At 34.1% G+C, this 21,230-nt stretch overlaps 3 protein-coding genes across 3 annotated transcripts; all 3 read right to left on the minus strand.

Annotated features, from left to right (window-relative positions):
* Nucleotides 1-8,336: 8,336 nt before the first annotated feature.
* On the minus strand, nt 8,337-9,338 carry LOC105137387 (transcription elongation factor A protein 2-like). The gene has a single exon (XM_011043112.1). It carries the CDS (start codon nt 9,336-9,338, stop codon nt 8,337-8,339), a length of 1,002 nt encoding a protein of 333 aa, XP_011041414.1.
* Nucleotides 9,339-12,029: 2,691 nt separating this feature from the next.
* On the minus strand, nt 12,030-15,988 carry LOC105137364 (phosphate transporter PHO1 homolog 3-like). Its single transcript, XM_011043092.1, has 13 exons — nt 15,327-15,988; nt 14,866-15,211; nt 14,702-14,750; nt 14,526-14,597; nt 14,252-14,381; nt 14,039-14,159; nt 13,623-13,881; nt 13,414-13,518; nt 13,293-13,337; nt 13,052-13,201; nt 12,697-12,975; nt 12,418-12,554; nt 12,030-12,331 (listed from the first exon to the last, which is right to left on the minus strand). The coding sequence occupies exons 1-13, from the start codon at nt 15,853-15,855 to the stop codon at nt 12,229-12,231; spliced, it is 2,325 nt and encodes a 774-aa protein (XP_011041394.1). The 5' UTR covers nt 15,856-15,988; the 3' UTR covers nt 12,030-12,228.
* A 1,083-nt stretch (nt 15,989-17,071) lies between these two features.
* Nucleotides 17,072-20,153, minus strand: LOC105137365 (G2/mitotic-specific cyclin S13-7-like). The gene is made up of 9 exons (XM_011043093.1): nt 19,994-20,153; nt 19,222-19,369; nt 19,016-19,076; nt 18,653-18,898; nt 18,460-18,585; nt 18,099-18,347; nt 17,840-17,998; nt 17,537-17,715; nt 17,072-17,441 (listed from the first exon to the last, which is right to left on the minus strand). Exons 1-9 carry the CDS (start codon nt 20,028-20,030, stop codon nt 17,294-17,296), a joined length of 1,353 nt encoding a protein of 450 aa, XP_011041395.1. The 5' UTR covers nt 20,031-20,153; the 3' UTR covers nt 17,072-17,293.
* Nucleotides 20,154-21,230: the final 1,077 nt, after the last annotated feature.

The following is a 21,230-nucleotide window of genomic DNA, read 5'->3' on the forward strand; positions in this document are numbered from 1 at the left end:
TGTTTGTTTGTTTACTAAAATGTAATTTTTTTTTGAAATATAGTTTTTAAGGAAAATAAATTTATGAAAAATTGATTGTTTTTTTTTATGTTTGTTAGTGTTATGAAAAATGAGTTATATGATTATGCCATGAAAAATAAATTGAAAAATAACTTATTATATCTAATAGTAATAAATTAAAAAATAAGTTAAAATTTTTCTTTGATTGTATCTAATAATAAATAAACATGATAAAGTTTTAAAAATAATTTTTAAAAAATTATTTTCCATAGGAATTCGTATCAATTTATTATATTCATAAAATCTTAACATACTAATCACAAATGTAATGAATTAAAGGGAAAAAAACAACTTTTTTTAACCAATATATTAAACAAACCCTTCGAAGTTAGTCTTTCTCAACAATCAAGATATTCTCTCATTTATAGATATATATACAAAATCTCACTGTAATCCTGTTTTAGTCAAACTAATCACTTCCAAATTAGTGGTTTAATGAAAAAATAAATTTTGATGGCCAATTCTTGGATAAAATCTAAGATAGTGAGGTGGAGGATAGGGTGATGAGGCATTTGAGCCAGATCTAGGAGATTCTATCATAGTGTCTTGATGGGTGATCATAAATGTTGTGGGGATAACTAGACTTGACTTTGCACTTAAAAATCCAAGAGATTCATCTACAGCGTGTTGTGTTTTGTTCTTGGCGCATTTTAGCTAGGAAATGGACAAATGGAAAATTGCCAATGAAAAGAAAGGCAGAAAGCACCTTTCTGAGATTCAAACAAAACCACAAATTGCTTAGTCAAAAATTGTCTACTTTGTTTGCTTGCTGGGGCTATATACCTTCTCCTCATCAATGTCCATTTCCATGTTGCATCCCAAAGGGTCATTGTTAAAATGCATGAATGTGAACATGTTAGTATATGTTCCTTTTCTAGCCAAAGAATCGGTTTTTATTTATAATTGTTATTAAACCTGGTTTGGTCTAATAGATAATTCAAGACCTTGATCCGAGTTAGATTTGGAAAAAACCAAGTAAGAGTTGATTTGATTAAATAATGATAAAGGCCAACGAGCAATTTAGTAAAAAAATTAATTTTAATTTTAATTTCTTTATTTTTTAAAAAATAATATTATTTAATTTATTTAGTTAAACTAATTCAATTCATGATTTAGGTCTTGAATTGTATAAAACTAGTTTTAACTTTGATTTGTAAAAATAATATAGTTTTTTTTCTCTTAGACTCTAGATGTCTTTAAAAGTAGTTTAGTATTATAACGGTGATTATTTTTTAAAATATTTTTTATTTAAAATAATATTTTTTTTATTTTTTAAAATTTATTTTTCACATTAACATATTAAAATAATAAAAACACACATAAAAAATAATAATTTTTTATAAAATAAAAAAAATGAACAGACTCTTGATTAACATATTAAAAAAGACTTGATGAATGATATAATCCTCATCGTCATCATACACTACTTCACCAATTTCAAGATTTGTTTTTAGTTACATCAAACACAGAGAGTTTGACGAAGAAAAAAATAATCATAATCACTCACAGCAGTAAACACAAGTTTATAGGAATTAATAATTTATATATCTATTTTCCCTTTCCATTAATTGAAAGATACATCAAACTTTAGACCGAAGACCGTGGGATCATATATTAATTAATTAATTAATTTAATCTTAATCCCTTCCATTCCAACCCACACCAAATGACATCTCTTTTAACTTTAATAATGTTTCTTATTATTCCAGCTTGTAATCGAAAACATCAAGCAATAATTAAGCTGTTGAATGGTTTCCATTGGCAGCAGCAGCAGATATTTTTGACCTGTCTCCATCTCCATCTACGAACCCTAATTAAACTCACAGTTGCAGGATTTCAAGACCCAATCATGCAACTCATTAAACCTATTTAAAATATAAAGACGAGATTATTAAAACAATATCGGGAGGCAATTCATTTTTATGACCATGGCCCAGCTGAAAGAAACAGATAATGTAAAGAACCAAGATTCCAAATCTAGGGTTCCTATTGGCATCAGCCCTGCCCAGCTGACCTCCCTGTGAAGTGAAACAATTTATCTTTTAAGGAGAAACAACAGTAAGATAACGAAAATTGAAGACAGAATTTTCCATACCTCTCCCCAACTCTTCATCATCATGGATGGGAAATGGAGATCTCAAGGGAAAACAGAAATTCCACCCCAAACTTGTATCAATATGCAGTCCCATACCCTTTGATTTTATCAATTTTTGTCTAAATAAGTGGCTCCCTATGAGTGATTATTAAAAGATTTATTCCAATTTTAACAGTTTCATTAAATTATGCAAAAGAAAAAACGTGGTAGTAGCTTATGTTGCCGCTGCTTATGAAGGATTTGTGGGACAAACTTGCTGCAGAATCGCAGTTTTCCATTCGGAGATCAAGATTATGAGCACGATGCAGAGAAGGGATTCAGGAACTGCGTTGTTGAGTTTATCATTGTCTTGCCATGTCAACGTGACAGGAAATATTAGGTCATCTTGAAGAGACGAATGTCTGCACAATACTAGAGTGAATTTTTTTAACGGAAAAAAAATGAAAACCTTCCAGCATCCTTTTGAAATGAAAATCGATGAGCATCAAGTTTCATGTTTCTTAATTATACCATTAAGAGAGAGGGGGTAGTTTATAAAGTGCATCCAAGCCAAGTGGCATGTTGCTGCTCCAGTTTGCAGACCAAAGTAAAAGAAAATACGAACTTTTTTGAAGAAGAAATGTCAACCCGGTGGACGACGAGTTTTCCAGTAATTTTCATGTTTCTTGATTGCATCTTCTCATCAAATGATAAGTTACAACTTTCATCATGACCAATTCAAAATCTTCAAGAACAATGATCAACATGGATTCTTCTTCCACCATAAGTTCCTCTTCAGGACAAGCAATAATTCCATTCTCTATCTTTTCTTCGATTTCTGATACTGTTCCGTTGAAGCAAGAAGATGGCGGGTTCTCCACGGAAACAGGCAAATATGAGGTGCTGGAAAATGCAGAATCTGCACTATACCTCAACATGTCTCCTACCCCTGTTGAGCAATCACATTCTTTTACCACACTGTCAGAACAACCTTCATATGCAATGGATGATCCCTTGGAATAAGAACTGTAGTCAGATTTTTTGGACCTAACATAACACTTAAGACAGACCAATGTGTCCCGTAACTTTAGTTTTCCAGGCAACCTGTTTGTGTTACCTATTTCTGTTTCTCTGCCAAGTTTTCCAGGCCACCTCAGTGCAGGGTCGATACTATCAAGCTTCCCATCAGTTCTACTAATCCCATCCATCAAATTCAATAATGTAGCTACCATTATTTGAGATATAGTTCTTCACCTCTGCCTTTCCGTGCAGTGCAATGGCATCCAACTCATCAATGAAGACCTTTGAAAGCATAACCATCATTTAGCCACCTAGGAATAGAAGTTAAAGTAAACTGAGGCTCAGAGAAACATGACATTTTATAGTTCCAGATAACAGATTTCAAATTTAAACGTGATGAATCAGTTCGTAGACAAATGATAAGGAAAGCCAACTGTGAAGGTCAACACCTTCATTTTTGTTTTTATGATCTTGTTTCCCGCGCATTGTCGTCAATAAGTCATCCAAGTGCCGCAAATTGTCTGAGAACACTACATTAGAATGAACGTTTTTCATAGCTAACCAAAGGATGCCATTTCTAACAACAATAACTTGAACCTTACTCTAAATTTGTTTCTTTTTAGAACAAGTGTATTCAGCAGCTTGTTTGGTTTGAAACAGGGCGAGACCCTGAAAAATTAGAGAAGAATGATGAAAAAATTCGAAGAGAGAAGATATCTAACCACGGCAGGTGCAGATTGACAGGCCAAATCAAAAACTGTCTCCATCATACTGATTTATTATTGTCTAAGAACCAAATCAATTCTTAGATTTAACATGTTAGGTGAGATTTATGATATAATTTATATTATTATTTTTATCATATCTTTTCCAATAAAGTTAATAAAAATTTTGAACTTGTAATCATATGATTAACACGATTATGATATTATATTAAAAAATTAAATTAAATCTTAAAAGATATAATTTATATTATTTTCAAAAAACTCCCCCCTGCCAGGCTGAAACCTGGAGAAAAGAAAGCGTGAAAGAGCAGGACATCAAATGACAGAACAACTAATGACTTCACGAGGGAGAGGGTAAAAACGATACTTTTCTCTCTGTAACAGCTTGAATTGATTTGTAAAACTGTTAGCTTGAATCAAGAAATCATTAGAGCTTTAACAATTATTATGAATTTACAAATTCAATCATGATTTGATGAAGGCTAAGCTCTATGTATAATCACCCTGTAACTGTAAGTACTCATTTTCAAGAAAAATTATCCTGCTTTACAGAAATCATTTTTCAACAATGCCTTTCCTGTTGAAGGATTAAATGCTCACAATTCGAACCTCCTAGAGGCTTCAAACCAAAATGAAATAGGTTTCATATCATAGGTCATCCAGGACAGATATTTAGAACAATAATCGATCCTTGCAGAAATATAATCTGATTATCCTATGAAATTGGCATCATTCACATAATGTTCAAGGACACTGCTTAAACACGCCAATGCCAAACTTTTGTGTGTTTGCTTTCAAACCTCACAAGAAGGAAAACCATCTCAAGAGCAAAGTAATTCCCTGCTTCATTAGCTATTTCATCCACAGATTCCACCTCGCACTGTGTGGTCCATTCATGGGATAACGAGCTGAGAGGAAAACTTCTACTTGAAAATATCCTTTCCACAGCAGCAAGCGAAACCTACAATTTTACCACAAAGACAACTTCAGCAACAAATTTTAAACCTTCATTAAAATAATTATTGGTAAACCAGGAGCAAGGGAAGAAGAAACCATGGAAGATTCTGAAAGCCAAATTTTCAACCTCTGACAGCAGTAGTTGACTCGGCTCAACTTCATTGATTCTACCAGTAAAAACAGATTTCCAGATCAAAGACGGATATTTACTGGAAGCTTCTTCTTAAGACAACAAGATATCTTCTTGTTCACTAGCCTCTGAGTCTACAGCAGATGCCACTAATGGTGTTCTAGGAGATGAGGCAGACTCATCAGCATTCGATAGCCTCGATAACGTCTTCGAATTCTTCTTTGTCTTTGGAGGCATCTGTTACTTAAAAAATCTCTAGAAAATACAATAAAAGGAATTTAGTATCATTAATCCCTTTCATGGATTAAAGTGATATTCCAAATTACTAAAGATTAAATATTTTAGCTGAACAAAAAAGTGCACTTTTCTCGCTAGAATTCCTGTAAAACATGTTTTGCACTATTTAACTTTTCATATATAAGAAAAATGTTGTAAATTGAGAAACAGGAGAGAAAAAAATTGGAGAAGAGATGAAGAAGGAACCTGATTTCTTGGTTTTTGAGTTTCTTGAGAACCATGAAGGAAACGGTTAGGCTTGAGAGATGGGAGGTTGAGTTCCCCAGTTCGGCAAGAAGCTGCTCGGTATTCCTCCGGTAATACTAGTGTGGAGAGACTAGGAGAGAGAGGAGAGGGAGACAGAAAGGGGAAGATTAAAACCATTGTTGACGGCGAGCAGGGTTTTCAGGTCTTCTTTGGCTTTATTAGGCCTTAAAAGGCAATAAGGCCTATCCTCTTTGCTGATTACTCCAATGATTTGGCCTGAAGGAAAAGCCTTAAGTTTTTTTCTTCGAAGTACTAAAGGAAGAGGTGAGGCTACAAAGAACATCATGATGTAGCTTTCCTTATGGAACAAGTCTATAATTTTCTTTGATCCATGCAAGGAGTTTACCATAAGCCAATATGCATTACCTGATGTTTGCCTCACTAACCAATTAATCTGACAGTCTATCCTTGTGGGACTCTGATCCATTACATCATTAACAGTTGCTTGTTATTGTTTTTATATATGGTTGAGAATATGAACCACAATCCTTGTAAGACCTCTTCCAACTGGTTTCTGATTGGCATGCATCTAATTTTGCATAGTTTTATTTAAACCCCTATGGGGTAGGAAAATTGTCAGTTGATGGGAGACAAGGCAAGCAGAGAATTTTTCCTGAATAGTCCAATAATGAACTGGATGATTCTGACAAGTTGAGAAAATGATTCCTACAAAGCAGGAGGATTGTGAAATATATGCTAAGCTTGGAAATAAAGTTTTGTTTTTATCTCAAGAAAATTATAGTTTCAAAAACAATATAACGAGATAAAGAATGACAACACTAAGGGCCAATACATCCAGGCTGCCTTAGATTTTTCCTAGAGGAAAATCTGAAAGCAACCTTCTGTTTTCGACCAGGTACTTTTCATTGATTTTAGTGTTCCACAGATCTTTGCACTAGGAAGGGTAAAAGGTCAAAGTGTGTGATGCACTCTTAGTCTTAATCAGTTTCTGTTGATTGTTGTGATCATATATATGCTGGCAGTCTAATTGTTACGCAGATTGACTGATATTCTTTGCTATTGTTTGTTATTGGAATCTTCTAAAACCACTGTTTCAAATGCATGAATTTTCCCTAGTTACAAATCATGTCAAAAAAGGAAGTCTATTTCTTCGATCCAAGAAGGAATTCGACACGAACTGAAGTTTGCCTCACATGCCAGTCTTGTAAATCTGATGCTCTCAATAGTCTACCCTCGATCCATTTCCTTGTTTTGTCAACTTGGGTGTACAATAACTTCTCCACTGGAAGTAAGATGCATAGAACATATAGCAATGGCTGAACACAATTCAGAAAAAATTATAAAAGCTATAGATGCTATTGATAATGAACCAAAGAACACTGCGCTCCTACAGAATATAGAGGCAACGACTGGAGACCGAAGACACTTGAAACAGGCTACTTCAATTCCATAAGCCAAGCAGTATGCTAACAAACAACTGAGGCCAATCCACATGTTAATGGGGTGAGTATCAAATGGAGAATAGTCCTTTCCTTGATACATCAATTCAAGAAAGTTAAGAAGGACAGGGCATGATGAAGGTGAAAACAGCGTGGAGTGAATTTGGGGTGGTGAGCCGATCTTGTTGATCATAGTTTCTTGCAGTCATTAACGCAATGTTCAGTGAAACTTGCCTCTGTGGGAAGAACATTTTTGAGGAGTAAGGTGAGGAAAGTTAGACTACCTTGGCTCAGAAATATGCTTTTGTTTCACAGGTTTGGTGGGTTTGGTTTAAGAAACCAAATGGGTTGATGTGTAATGTTTCAGAGGAACTCTTATCTTCTAATTTATAGTTGGTATCCAAGCCGTCATTCAAGTTGGAATCCCAGGCATTGTCCAATGGCCACAAACACTAATTTCAATGGTCCCTGGACCAGGTTTGTTACTTAGATTTCACCAATTATTTCCATGGGATATGGATCCTTCATTCCTCTACAACAACAAGTTTTTTGGTCAAAACTTTATAAGGAATAAGGACAATGACAATCTTACAAGAACTTGAAAAGCAATTGATGCTAGGTATTCGAAGAAACACGTGGACAGTATGCAGATATATCTTACTCTAACAAGAAATGGGTGTTTCTTGTTATTGATTACTTGACAATATTGCAACCTACAAGAATGTCCCAGATTGGTCTATGTTAGAAGTGAACTTTGGCCTGTGTAGATGCAAAGCTTTTGTTGTTAGAAAGACAAGGAGCAAGGTATGAAAGTTCCAGTCTAGATGGTATAAAACATAGACAAGTTAATGCCTTGGTGGCTCAGCCCAATCTTGCAACCAAATTTCCAGAGCAGAACAACCAAAAACGTAATACCAAAGCGCAATAGCATCAGCGACAAAAAAAAAAAAAGGAAAGAAAGAAAGAAAGAAAGAAAAGAGTTCTACACTTCGTAGATTTGAATAACCGAATTGTAGTTGAACGGATGTCTTGAACATCCGTTTGAATTTCAACCGAATATTCGCGCTAATGGGGCATGAAAAATATGTTTTTTTTCTTTAATTTTGTTTCTCTATCCTACCTTGCATTTGTTAACCATCCGAACACAAAGCCTTTGTGATTGGAAAAATTTCATTGAAGAAAACTACATTGGATTTGATGTACAATAGCATCAACAATTGTTAAAATAATTGCATTTTGCTTGCATATTAAGGAAGTTATGTAATTGAACTATATTGATAAATTGATGAACGAATATATGATTTACCCAAAAAAAATCACTGAGATTCAGTTACATCTGCAGCTAGAGCATAACTAACATGAACTAGGATTGAATTGTCTGTACAAAAGAATTAAATCTTGTATCAATGTTGATTACAAGCAAAAAACTAAGGCCTCAAAATTCCATTGGATCCACTGATTTGTTCTACATTCTTCTCCTTCCACAAAGATTTCTTCCTGATTTGATCATTCTCGAATTGCCTTTGATTGCTTGCCATCTCTTCTGCTGTCATAGTCACGAGTTTCTCTGGCTTAATCTGTCCAAGAAGAACTTTCCTTCTCAAATCTGGATTCTTTGGATCCTTCATATTGAACAATATTGACCTGTACCTCAATTGTTTGGTGCCACTGAAAAGCCCCATCCTTTCAAACATCAGTGATTCAACATCAGCAGCAACAATAATTGGGTCACGCACTCTTACTTCTTCCATCAAATCCTCTTTAACCTCCTTTGCAACTCTGCCCAATGACTCCACAAGAATGTGCCTGACCTTGCTACGCAAGCCATCACTGCACTTGACAGGTTCTTCTGATGGTTTCTTGAAACTACAGGAATCTTTCACATTCTCTTGCCTTGTGACGCGCTTGGTAGATGGTTTCTTGAAACAGCGCCTGATAATTTGTACTTTCCCTGGCTTTGTGCAGCGCATGGCAGGATCTTGTGGTGGTTTCTTGAAACAACCGAAACCATTTTCTCTCTCTTCTTTTATCTTCTTCTCCGTCTGAATAGGCATGTTAACTTTAACCCTTCCTATTACTCTTCCGTGTATCTTGACAAAAAGAGTCCCCGTTCTTGACCCACTTGTAGATTTTGTTGGCTGAGTTTTACCATCAATGGCAGGGTTTCTTTCGTACAGATTCCTACACCAAGCATCCAGCACGCAAGAAGCAGCAGTTCTGATCATCTTTACACGGTGTTTTGTGAGATATTGAACTTCTTTTGCAACAGGAGTGGAGACAAGAACCCTGGATGATGTTACGGGGAACCTCTTAAGCTGGTCCAAAGCATCTAGGCATTGATAAACTTCAGGAAATATTGAAGCAGAAGTGGCCACAAGGGCTGCAGATTTCTTTGCTGACTCAAACAGCGACAGAAACTGTTTCTCCATTGATAACTGGTCTTATCAACTAGGGTTTAATCTAAAGAACTACAAAAAAGGCAAGACAGAAGACTAAACTGAAAATGTAGGTTTAATTTCTTTTGGGATGTGGGGTCTTGTGATGGAAACGTTTCTTTTTATAGGCATGAAGGGTCAATCCTAGTTTGATCCTGAATCCGATTGCTTAACGAAGACCATGTGGGAGTTTTCCAATTAAATCCTTACAAAATGGGGATCCCAGCAGAAATCCGATTGATTTGAGGAAACAAAGGTAGAAACTTTTAGAATTTAATCCTTGAGATTACTTTCAATTTTTGAAGGAAAAAAAAAAGAAGTTAATAGGGCATTGCATTTTCAGGCCAAAATTGTTGAGTCTGGCATGTCTCTGCTGCAAGTCTCAGGAATCGTTGTCATTACTGCTTCCTGAGTTTGATGTCTCCAATTTTTCTTGTGATGTTTTCTGGATTATTCCAACTTCCATTTGTCCTTAAGAAATAGCTTGTGTTCAGGATTGGAAATTCTTCCATAATACTTTGATAACAACTTAATGGCATCCATACCAAAGAGTATTACACGTATAGCTAGGTTAATTACCCTCTCTCTAAATCTCAATCGATTCTCTTAAACTTAATATAATCTAAAAAATTTATAATTTGTTAGATCATAAACCCAAGTTCAATAAAAAAACTTAAATATTTTTTAATTTAATTTTAAATGATGAAATCATTAAAAAAAATATTAATAAAAAACTTATAAAAAAAAGAGTAGCAAAAAAAAAGCTTAAAATCTAACATGAAAAAACCCAATTAGGATGAAAATTGAAAAAAAAAATCCCAAAAAAATGGCAATTAAAACAATTGGGACCAAACTTGAAAGATTAAAAAATTATAGGAGTGAAATTAAAAATTATTTGTAATATGATTGATTATTTGTAGATTAAAAAAATGATGGAGGATGAAATAGAAAAAAATTGTTGAAAGCGTACCTAAATATTTTATCCATATTCAATCAAGAAGCATAATCTCCAACCAATTTAATTTTAAATGAAATTGCTAGAAAAATATTAATAAAAAAACATACAAAAACAACAAAAAAATTAAAATAATAGGAAGCAAACTTTAAAGATAAAAAAAATCAATGGGTGAAATTGAAAACACATGTAAAAACCATGCAAAACCAAACAAACATCATAAATATGATTAAATCTTAAAAAGCTTATAGCTTATCAAAACCTAAATTTGTCTTATTAAAAGAGGTATTATAAGTCAATTTAAAAATATAAATTTGAAAAACTTGTCAAAGTCAAAAAAATAACTAAAAAAGTCTTGAGCAAACCCGGCAACCAATCCTAGCCAACAAATCAAACACATAACATAAGACATGAGACTCAAATAATGTAATAAATAAGAAAACTTAAAAAATACATATAAAAAGAACATTTAAAAAATGCTTTTGAAAAAAACAAAAGTCGACTCGAGCTGATTTTTTAGATCTATGACCTGGGTCATGAGACTGATGTGACCTCTTCAAAGGAAAATCCAGAAAAAACAAAGAAGTCAGATTCTTAACTAAGCAAATATCAAGGGATAAAATTGAAAAAAAAACTATAAAAAAAACAATACAAAAGAAAAGAAAAATAGCAATTAAAAGAATTAGAACTAATTTGATATAAAAATCAAATGAAATTAAATATTCAGTGATGAAATTATAAAAAACCAATCCATTAAGAAAATGATTAAAAAATAGCAATTAAAAAAAGCATGATTAAATCTGACACAAAAATTAAATGAAAATAAATTAATAGGGGTGGAATTGTTAAAAAAACAAATCAATTAAGAAAATAATTTAGAACAAAATAAATAGCAATTAAAAAAAACAAATTTCAAAAATCAAATGACTAGGGATGAAATCAAAAATAAAATCAAATTGGAAATAAACAATATAAATTAAAAATTACAATTAAAAGAAAAGGGATTGAATCCAAAAAAAAAAAATTGAAGGACTGATATAAGTTTTTTATGATCAACATGTAATCCCAGGAAGAAAAGGAAGGAAAAGGGAAAAAAAATCATTCTTGACCATTTCATCAAACTATCATACACATGTCAACGAGGAAGAAAAAGGATGCCAAGATGAATCCATTAATGCGGTGGAAGCGCATGTCAACCAGGAAGAAAAAGGATGTCAAGATGAATCCATTAATGCGGTGGAAGCGCCATTATAACTATTGGTGTCAATCGTACGCATTGATGCGTGATTTGTATACTCTAATAGTTTTTTTTGTTTTTTTATTTATTCAAAACTAAAAATACCCTCAAGATCAATTAACAATAACAAACAAACCATGAAGAAATTATTATCAAGCCCTAAAATCCAAGACTAAAAAATTGAAATGACAAGGGTAATACAACAATTTCATTGTTCTAGCAAACAAGAAAATACGAAAACATCCTTATATAAAAGACATTAGATTATTTTTAAAAAAGTTACATTAGTTATTTTACTAAATATTTTAAAATTTAGTTATTAAAATAACCCCTCTCAATTCTTAAATATGTTTATGTTATGGGAAAAAAACCACTCTACCCCAAAAGCAAAAGCAAAGGTAAAAAAGAAAATGATCAACAAGCAATATGATAATTATATTATTGTAATGAATAATAAATTTTGTCTTGAAGTACAGTAATATCATCATGAATTTTAGCTTTCTTGTTGGTAAAAATAAAATCCCAGCAACATCTTTTGAGTTTAATTAATTTGGACATGTTCTTTAAATGTATGAATCAAAAAATTGAGTGAGAAAACAGTTCATGTCCGCCTGATTCCCAGTTTTGAGAACATCAATGCTGCATTTCTTTCTTTGGTATTGCTTTGGCTAACTTCATCGGGTCCATTGGTTTTACTCTGATGCAATAATCAAGTCATGTTTGTAGTCAAAAGGTAGAGGTACAGACTTGAATGCGCGATACTTGCCAACGTTATTCAAATGTTCATACTCCAACCTGATCAATCACAAGAATATGAACAGGATTAGCCACAATATGCAATTTACAATGAAGTTGGGAATTTTACACAAAATCAATGTTACCTGAAAAAGTTCCATAATCCGCGACGAATAATCTCCAAGCTAGCAACAACTGCAATTATGGCTTGTCTATGTAGGAACGGCACTCGGAAGTTCAGTACAGTTTGCAACCAGGCAAATCTCAGGAATACATTCAGAACCTGCAATTTTCGCCAACGTAATACGAATTAGTTATCAGGAAAGACTCTGGTGCTAATGCATGTAACTAATTTGTAAACCTGGTTTATGTTTTAATGGTTTTCATTTTATGTAATTGTTCTTCGTTTTTCTGTTCTAACTCACCATTGCTCCAAAATATACACTTCTGTAAGGGATAAGGAGTTTGTCTCTTAGCAACCAGTTCGTAGACTGAGTTTGCAAAAGCCCCCAGTCCATGACTAGGTCCCAATATGTACCATAGACAGCTGCAATTACTGAGAATATCCAGGCTATTATATTCCTGCCCAGTCCTTTTTCAAAACTATATGCAGTCCTTGTGCTTACAGCAATAATTGTGCAGAAATACTTGAGACCATTATATCCTTGCTTCATGTCCTTCTCTTCGAAGAGGCGTCGAAGACACTGAAAATTTGAAAAGAGAGCTGTAAGTGCCAAGCCCAACCACGTAAGTTACAATTTCAGAGCAGCTCATGCATACCTGAAGGAGACGAGACCAGTAAGGAATCACAGCAACAATGAAATAGAAAGTGCTGTATATATCACTGGTTTTACAGGTATTTTGTCTCCGCTTATAGTCTCCCCAGCCATAGTAGCATATGTAGAATTCAAAGCTTCTAAGGGCTTGCACCTGTATTCAAACAATGAGGGATGCTCATTGTCAAAGTGGCAGTATTTGTATGGTGATTTAAGGCATATAAAGCACTGGTTTCTCTACTGACCTGGCTAGTTAACTGGTCAGCCAAGAAGAAATCTTGGAAGGAGACCTGCAATTGAGAAATTATAGATAAATAGGTTGATCCCTTTTATATTTCCTACTCTGCTATAAGTGTGACTAATTACCTTGTATAGAGGAGCACAGATGCAGTGAAACAAACTTGTGATAAAGAAGAAGCGACTTGTACGATATATAAAGTTGAAAGGGAAGAAGCAGATGACAAGTACAAGCTGCAAAGACCAGGGAAAAAGGAACTGGTTGAGCATACTGCACATGCATTTATAAATCTGGCAGGGGAACTAGCAGGTATGTTGGATTGCTCCACTTTTCTTACCACAACCAAACCTAGAGGTACAAGTTCTGTCAATGCTTTGTAATCTTTCGTTCTGGGATCCATTTCCATGTCAAGGTTTGCAAGCACGCTGGCTAGCGCCAACACTGCTAGGCCAAAGCCTAACATCAGAACATCTCGATAACCCAGTTCTGTTCCTTGTTTGAAGCCAAATATGAAGGTATAATTGATCCGATACCGCCTCCAGAAGTATATATTGGCAGCATACATAAGCATATGTAGAACAACAAATGCAAACAGGCTGCAAACAAGTATGAAATGACTTGTTAAATAAATTGCTAAGGTTTATCATGAGAAAGACAATATGGGGTTCTGTTAATTCTTGATTCCCTTAATTTGCAAAGGTGGTGTATAAATTAGGAAGCGCAGATGCTTCGAAACCCCTCTCTGTAACATACCTGTAAAGAGGAAACATATTTTCCATGTACTGGTGTTTCCCTTCCTTATTCAGAAGATCTCGAACATGTATGATTAATACAAGAGCTAGAATGAGAGCCAATGTGCAACCAACAAATAGGCCTGGAAAAGTTCCCACAAAACAGATTCAGTAACAAAAGTAATCACAGAAAATTGGCCTTGTAAGTTCAGATTACTTTTATTTAGATTCTTACCAATGGAAAATGATATCCTATGTCTTTCTTTCTTAGCTTTTGGTCTTAATGTGTCCATAGCTTTCCTTCGGTCTGAATTGGAGAAGTGTTTGGTGAAAGTTAATTCAACTCTCTCCATAAGCTTGATTACCTGCAATAGCACATCCTCAAATCAGATTACAAAGGTTTAGAACATAGAAGAATGAATTCATGGATATTGATTCATGACTTAGAACATGGAAGAATGAATTCATGGATATTGATTCTTGACCGACATGAATAGATATTATCTTACATCATCAGAGCTGCCAAGATGGGAGAAATCCATCATACTCCTAAAGCTATTTAATGTGCGCTTTGACGTAATCTGCAATGATGAGAACAAAACAGAAAGTCAGGTTGGTGTTAACTTCTAATTACAAAGCTTAGCGTATGATGAGAGGGAGATCTGTATTTTAACATGGAATCTACCTTGTCATATTTCTTCACTATTTTTGAAAATGCTTGGATATTCAAGTAGCTGTTTTCAAATGCAAACAAGAGAATTTAGTAGAAGTTAAGGAAAGAGGAATACAGCATCTCCAGACTATAATCCAGATAGCCAAAAAAGCAAGTTTATGAACGAAATTTATTACCTATAGTTCTTTAGAAGCTGAAGCTTGTAGTAAAATTCATTGATAGCCAGCTTGAGTTGTTTTTCAGCTTTCTTTAGATTTTTCTTACTAAACTTTGGCTCAGTTTGATTAGAAATGTCAAAGAAGCCTTTGATGGTTGAACGAGGAGTTTCAGGAGATCTTTTCAATTTCACTTGATTAAGTAGTTCTGATGAAGCTGCTTTCCATCTACTGCTGTTCTTTAGTTTCTTTTCATGATTCTCTCCACGCATAGAATTGGTATGCTTATCATTTGTGCCATCATTTAAGTCATCTAGTTGCCTTCGATTCGACTGTGAAGCCTCTATAACATCCATGGAGATAATTCCTGCAGATGAAGCAGAATATATCAGTTCAAATAACCGAAAAAGAACCAATAATTTTTATATTGAAAAAAGTAAAATGCAGAACTGAAAATTGCTAGCTCCATGATAAGAACTTACTACTTGATCCAGCAGCAGCAACATCAGAACCGAGACGATTCGAGTCACCATACTTATTAAACAATCCCTGTAAGTTCTCTGCTTTTACACGAAAGGCAATCAAAGCATCCATTTGCTTACTCAACATTTCAGCTTCATCCATCACCTCTTGCACCTTAGACTTGTAAAATCTGTCAACTTTATCAAACTCATCGCCAAGCCTTTTCAAGAACACTATTTCAGGTTCACCTCCTCCCTCGGCAGCCATGAGAAAAAATGTTTCATAACTTTCAAAGGCAGTTCGTTTCAAAGAATTCTCCCGAATGGCTTGGTTTTCAATGTTCTCAGAGCCTGCAGAATGCTTCTGCCTTTGTATTAGACCACTGTAAGTTCTGTAAAGAGTTAAAGCTCGGTTCAGGTCACCTTGTTGCTTCTTTCTTTGCTTCATACGCTTGGTGTCTTTCAAAAGGGTCTTTAAATCATCATAATCCATGTAAGCTTCTTCCCATTCTGGCACCATTTGGGAGGCAAATTCTTTCCCAAACTTCATGTTTGAAAAACAGACGAAGTTTCTTGAAATTTTATTGTGTCTATATGGATCTTCTTGAAAAAGAATGAAAGCAACCAATGAGAGATGTTGTTCTGCTCAAGTATCTATCATATATATTCTCATATCTTCACTGTTTTTCCAGCTTCCATGAATCTGATGTACAATTGGATCCTTGAGCATCAATAATTTGACCATCTTAACAACATTTCTGACCTTCAACTAATAATATTTTTTTCTCCCTTTTTCTCCTACTTCACCTCATGATTGACTTCCTGTCTCTTTCCTTCATTTATTGTTTTAAATGAGGCTTACCCTATCTAATACAAATAATCGACAATGTGTTTGTTCTGATACATGCTATAGGTAGGTATATTTTGTGTTGATGGGCTCTCTTCCAAGCCTCAAACAAATTGCACACGATTAATGTTCCTAGAAACGTAAAAAAAATTATCCATGAAAATCAATCACGGACAATTTTTTTTTTTTTCAAAGTTATTTTCCAGGTTTTTTACCCCACTGGAGTGACCTGTCTTTTGATTCTGTCATTTTTCAGCTTGTTGACAGGTTTTTTACCCCATTTGGGTGACCTGTCTTTTACTTGTAACCTTCCATTATTAGCATCCTCGTCCTTATCAGTTGTTGCCTACCTATGAGCATGTCTGATTAATGTTCCTAGAAACGTAAAAAAATTATCCATGAAAATCAATCACGGACAATTTTTTTTTCAAAGACCTTTTGATTCCGTTATTTTTCAGGTTCTTTACCCCACTGGAGTGACCTGTCTTTTGATTCGGTCATTTTTCAGCTTGTGTTTTTTCCCTCATTTGGGTGACCTGTCTTTTACTTGTGTAGCCTTCCATTATTAGCATCCTCGTCCTTATCAGGTGCCTACCTGCATGTCTTTTACGTTCTTCCAAAATCTTTCTTGCCGTCAGTGGGCCAATATTTCATTGAAAATATTTAAGATAGTCGTATTTTTCTTTTATTTAGTAGGAGTGGCCTAGTGCTTGTCACTGCGCAAGTGGTCAAAAAAAGAATATGATTGGAAAAGCCACCTGCTCCTATTACCCCATGCGCAGCTTCCAGGTGATGCGTGGTGCAAAAATGGATAAAAAACATAGCTAATTATTTATTATGTATCTGGTCCGCTTGCAAAAGGGAGGCTAAAATTTGTGGAAATAAATTGAAATGGTCTCCTCTTCATTCAGCTTGCTTAAAACAATCAATGACACTTTCTCAAATTTGAGAGTACGAAATTTAAGAGCAGAAAAGAAAATTATTGCTCATAGGCGGCAACAAACAAATTGATCTAATCCAACAAACAAATTGGTTCATATACTCTCTATGCTGCTCACATAAAGCAAATGTGAGAATTTCAAACTAATTAGAAGCTTTGTTAACTTCGTTGATTTAGAAGCTTTGTTAACTTCGTTGATCATTAACTCAAACCACCAGGCAACAGACTTTTGGCTGGTGGAAGTAGTGCAACAGCTCCTCGCTCAGGCTTTGAGTACTTCCTGTACACAGACTGAAGTCTGTGTTCCGCGGCTTTCGAATGGAAATACACCAGCAATCCAGCACAATCCCTGATTTTAAGACAAAGAAATATACCAAAATCAAAATGAAATCACACTGTGGACCAGTGAAATCTTGCTGGTGGAAAAGTTAAATAAAGACTTACTTAAGTTGTGGTTCTGAGAAACCAGTGTGCTTCTTAAGGGTGTCAGTCCAGGAAGGGGTTTTATTTAGAGTGCATCGAGCCACATATACTGCTGAGGCAGCAACCATTGATGGACAAAACATGACTGTGTCATAATGCATCAAGCCCAACTCAGCTAGAAAATAGACCATGTTCTCCACCTAGACAAGTCAAAAACAATTGCAGATATATAAGTAACCTTGCATATGGCCAGATAGTAGAAAAAATTATATTAAATGGGAGTATAGATTGTAAATCATTAGACTTAAGAGTTTTCTAACTCACTCCGTTCTCAGGAATTGATGCCTTAATGAAGCGAGCAAGGAAAACATAGTGTGTAGGCACTGTCAGTGTCCATTCCAGGTTTGCCAATATAGTCTTCTCCATAACTAGAATCTGTTCATGAGTGTAAGCTCTGTCTGAAATGCACACCAAGTCATTGACCTGAAAGTTTCAATTCATTGAACACTTTAACTTTCTGGAAAAATAATCTACTTGATAAATTAAAGAACGAAAAAATGATATACGAGGATTTTTTAATTACCTCAGGAGCCCATATCTCTTCATACTTTGAGGCCATAAGCGTGGCACTCATGCCCACAAGCTGCAATTCCTTTCTGGGAACAGTCTTCACAGAAAGGAATCTATCAATGATATTGATTGTGAGATAAAGAGTTTCGGGTGAGAGCTCAAACTTGTGCTGCACGTCAATCAACCAATCCACAAGAATGGCTCTCATTTTCTCATTAATCTCGGGCTGCCTGTCCATGTAGTCATTGGGCCGGCTCTCATTCTGCATCACAATATCAACAAACACCAGAACATTATGCAAAGATGTACACTTTATACAAGCAGCCAAGCACACACAAAGGAACTTGTAAATGTCATGCACTCTTTATACAAACCTCAACTAGCTTGTAGAACTTGTAGATGTCCTCGACGTATTCCACCCCAGCCAAATCATTGTTAACATCTGCTGCATCAATATCAATAACCTGCCCCTTTGGTTTGTTTGCAACACCACAAGCAGCCTGAAATAAGTACCAAGTTAGCACAAGAAAACCCTGTATACCAACAAAAAGTTGCAATGATAATCACCTTGCTTCTAGCAGTGAGGACAGAAGAAAGAGTTGGCTTGTTCTTCTTCGAAGATCCTTCTCCTTCCTTTTTCTTGTTCCCTGGCTTCTCTTCAGTATCAGGGCTTATCTCAGTCACCTCTTCAGGCTTTGGTTTCACAGTAACTTTCTTCTGAGCTGGCTTTCTCACTGCAACTTTTCTAGCCTCTGCGGCCACTCCATCAACACCAGCAGCAGGCACTTTTTCCGCTTTGACACATACTTGTTTCTGCATTCAAAGAAAACCCAGAATCCTACTCAGTCCGGAAATCAAACACACCTAGAATCTAAAACCTGCAGTCTATCAATTTGAACACTAAAAACTGGTCAAAAAAGATTATCGAACCTTGTTGTTCTCTGCAGCTGCCGCAGCTTGAGCATTGGCAAGCAGTTGAGCACCGAAACTCCTAATAAAAGAACAAAAATATCAGCCAAGAAGGAGCAACTTGGACTACAATTGCTCTTCTATTAGTCTAAATTATCGAACCTAAAATCAGCCAATTTTGACTCCAACAAACATCAAATAGGTTACTGAAAGATAGAGAGAGGAACCTTGTGACGGGGCGATTAGGCTGCTGCCTGCCTTCTATTCCTCGAACTGTAACAAGATTACCAATATCGCCAAGAACCCGGCGGTTTTTTCCTTCAGCCGCTGCTGCAATTTTCTTCACATTCTTGTTTACACCTACAACTGCTTCACCTGTGACAGATTATCAGTCATTAGAATCCATCATCTATTCATTGTAAACCATTGGATTCAACAAACATATAATAAAATATTGAAAGAAATGAACTCTAGAAGGAAACAAAAAAAGGTCAGTTAGTCTTTTGTGGGTTCCTTTATTTTTCTCAGTAACCAAACATAAACTATAGCGAAAACAAACCAAACAGGAAATAGAGAAACGAAAAAGAAAAATCGACCCCCTAAATCTAATCTTTTTCATCAAAAAACAGTAGAAGGTAAATTAAACCCATATAAAGATTGTAATCAATCAATTCTGTAACTAAAAACACCCAAAAGGAAAACAATAGATTTATTTTAAAAATAAATAAATAAAACTAGATAAAAATTAAAGAATCATCACGGCTACCAAAAAATCATTAATAAATACAAAATAAAAACACCAAGAAACAACAGATTTACATGTAATCACAATGGGCCCATTCCTATTAGCAAAATGATTAATCAAAAACCACTAAAGAGAGAGACCCCATTATGAAGAAGAATTAAAGAAACCATTATTATTTTATTCAATCATTGACCAAGAAAAAAAGAAGAAGAACCTAATAATGACAATAAATCAGAGAAAGAAAATCAAAAAACCTCTGATTGCTTGTTGTTGCTGAACCCTTGAAGCCATTTTAGATGATTAAAGAAAAACTCTTTCACTTCCAGCTTCTCTCTCTAAATTTCTCTTCTTCTCTCTGAGCAATGTCTTGATTGCAGAGAAAATTTTGAGAGATAGGAAAATAGTAAGAAAGGGAGAAAAACCCTTCTCTTTTTGAAGCTGAGGAGCCAACGCTTCACTTCCAACGGTCGAATTTATTTTGATTTTGATTCGTTGGATCAAGGTTTGATCCTACGATCTGGAGAGCGCCAGAGTTTTATAGCCGTTGGTGTGTGGGATAAAGTTACCTTTTTTGTTAAAAAATTATACAAGGTAAGATAGGAAGGATCGCTAATTATATTGTAAGTTTAATATAAATTCCGTGCTACGAGCTATATTGGCCGACAGCGTACATGAATTTGACTCGTGTCCATTAATGATTGTGGGTTGATGGAGATTCGGTGATATGAGTGTAAAGGCCGATTAATGAGTTGTTTTTTGTATCTTTGATATTTTTTTTTTCCTTTTAGCCTATAAATAAATAAAAATAATCTCGTAAAATATTTATTTTTTATTAATATCAACTATTTTTTTATTTATAAAATAATGTACATTGATTAATTTAAGACTTTTTAAATAAATAAAATATTAAAAATAAAAAAAAATATTAAACAGAAATATATATTATGATTGGGACAATCTCTATCGAGATTGAGTCTTTCTTCAGATTTTTCAGCTTAAATTTCCACAAAATTTATTAAAGCAAATCTTAAATTAAATTTATTTAATAAATTTTGTGGAAATTTAAGTTGAAAATTAAATTAAATTTATTTTTCCCTTAAATTTTAAAGTTAATATTCAAAAAAAAAATTCTATTTATTTGGATGTTTATTGTGCTTAAGAAAATATAATTACGGTTAACTAAGAAAAAAATCTTTAGTTTAAATTATTATATCAATAATATTTAATACAAAATAATTTTTAATATATAATATGATATGTTTGTTTCTTAGATCTTGTTTAAGAGTTTGATTGCTATTGTTTTTTAAATAATTTTTTATGTGAAAATATTTATCAATAATTTTTTTATTTTAAAAAAATTATTTTTGATATTAGCAAATCAAAATAATTTAAAAATATTAAAAATATATTAATTTGAAGTAAGAAATAAAAAAATTAAATTTTTTTAAAAAATAATTTTAAAATACAAAATAAATAAACCCTTAATTTAAT

This window comes from Populus euphratica, unplaced genomic scaffold (genome assembly GCF_000495115.2).
Source record: "Populus euphratica unplaced genomic scaffold, PopEup_1.0 scaffold66.1, whole genome shotgun sequence".
NCBI classification, from domain to species: domain Eukaryota; kingdom Viridiplantae; phylum Streptophyta; class Magnoliopsida; order Malpighiales; family Salicaceae; genus Populus; species Populus euphratica.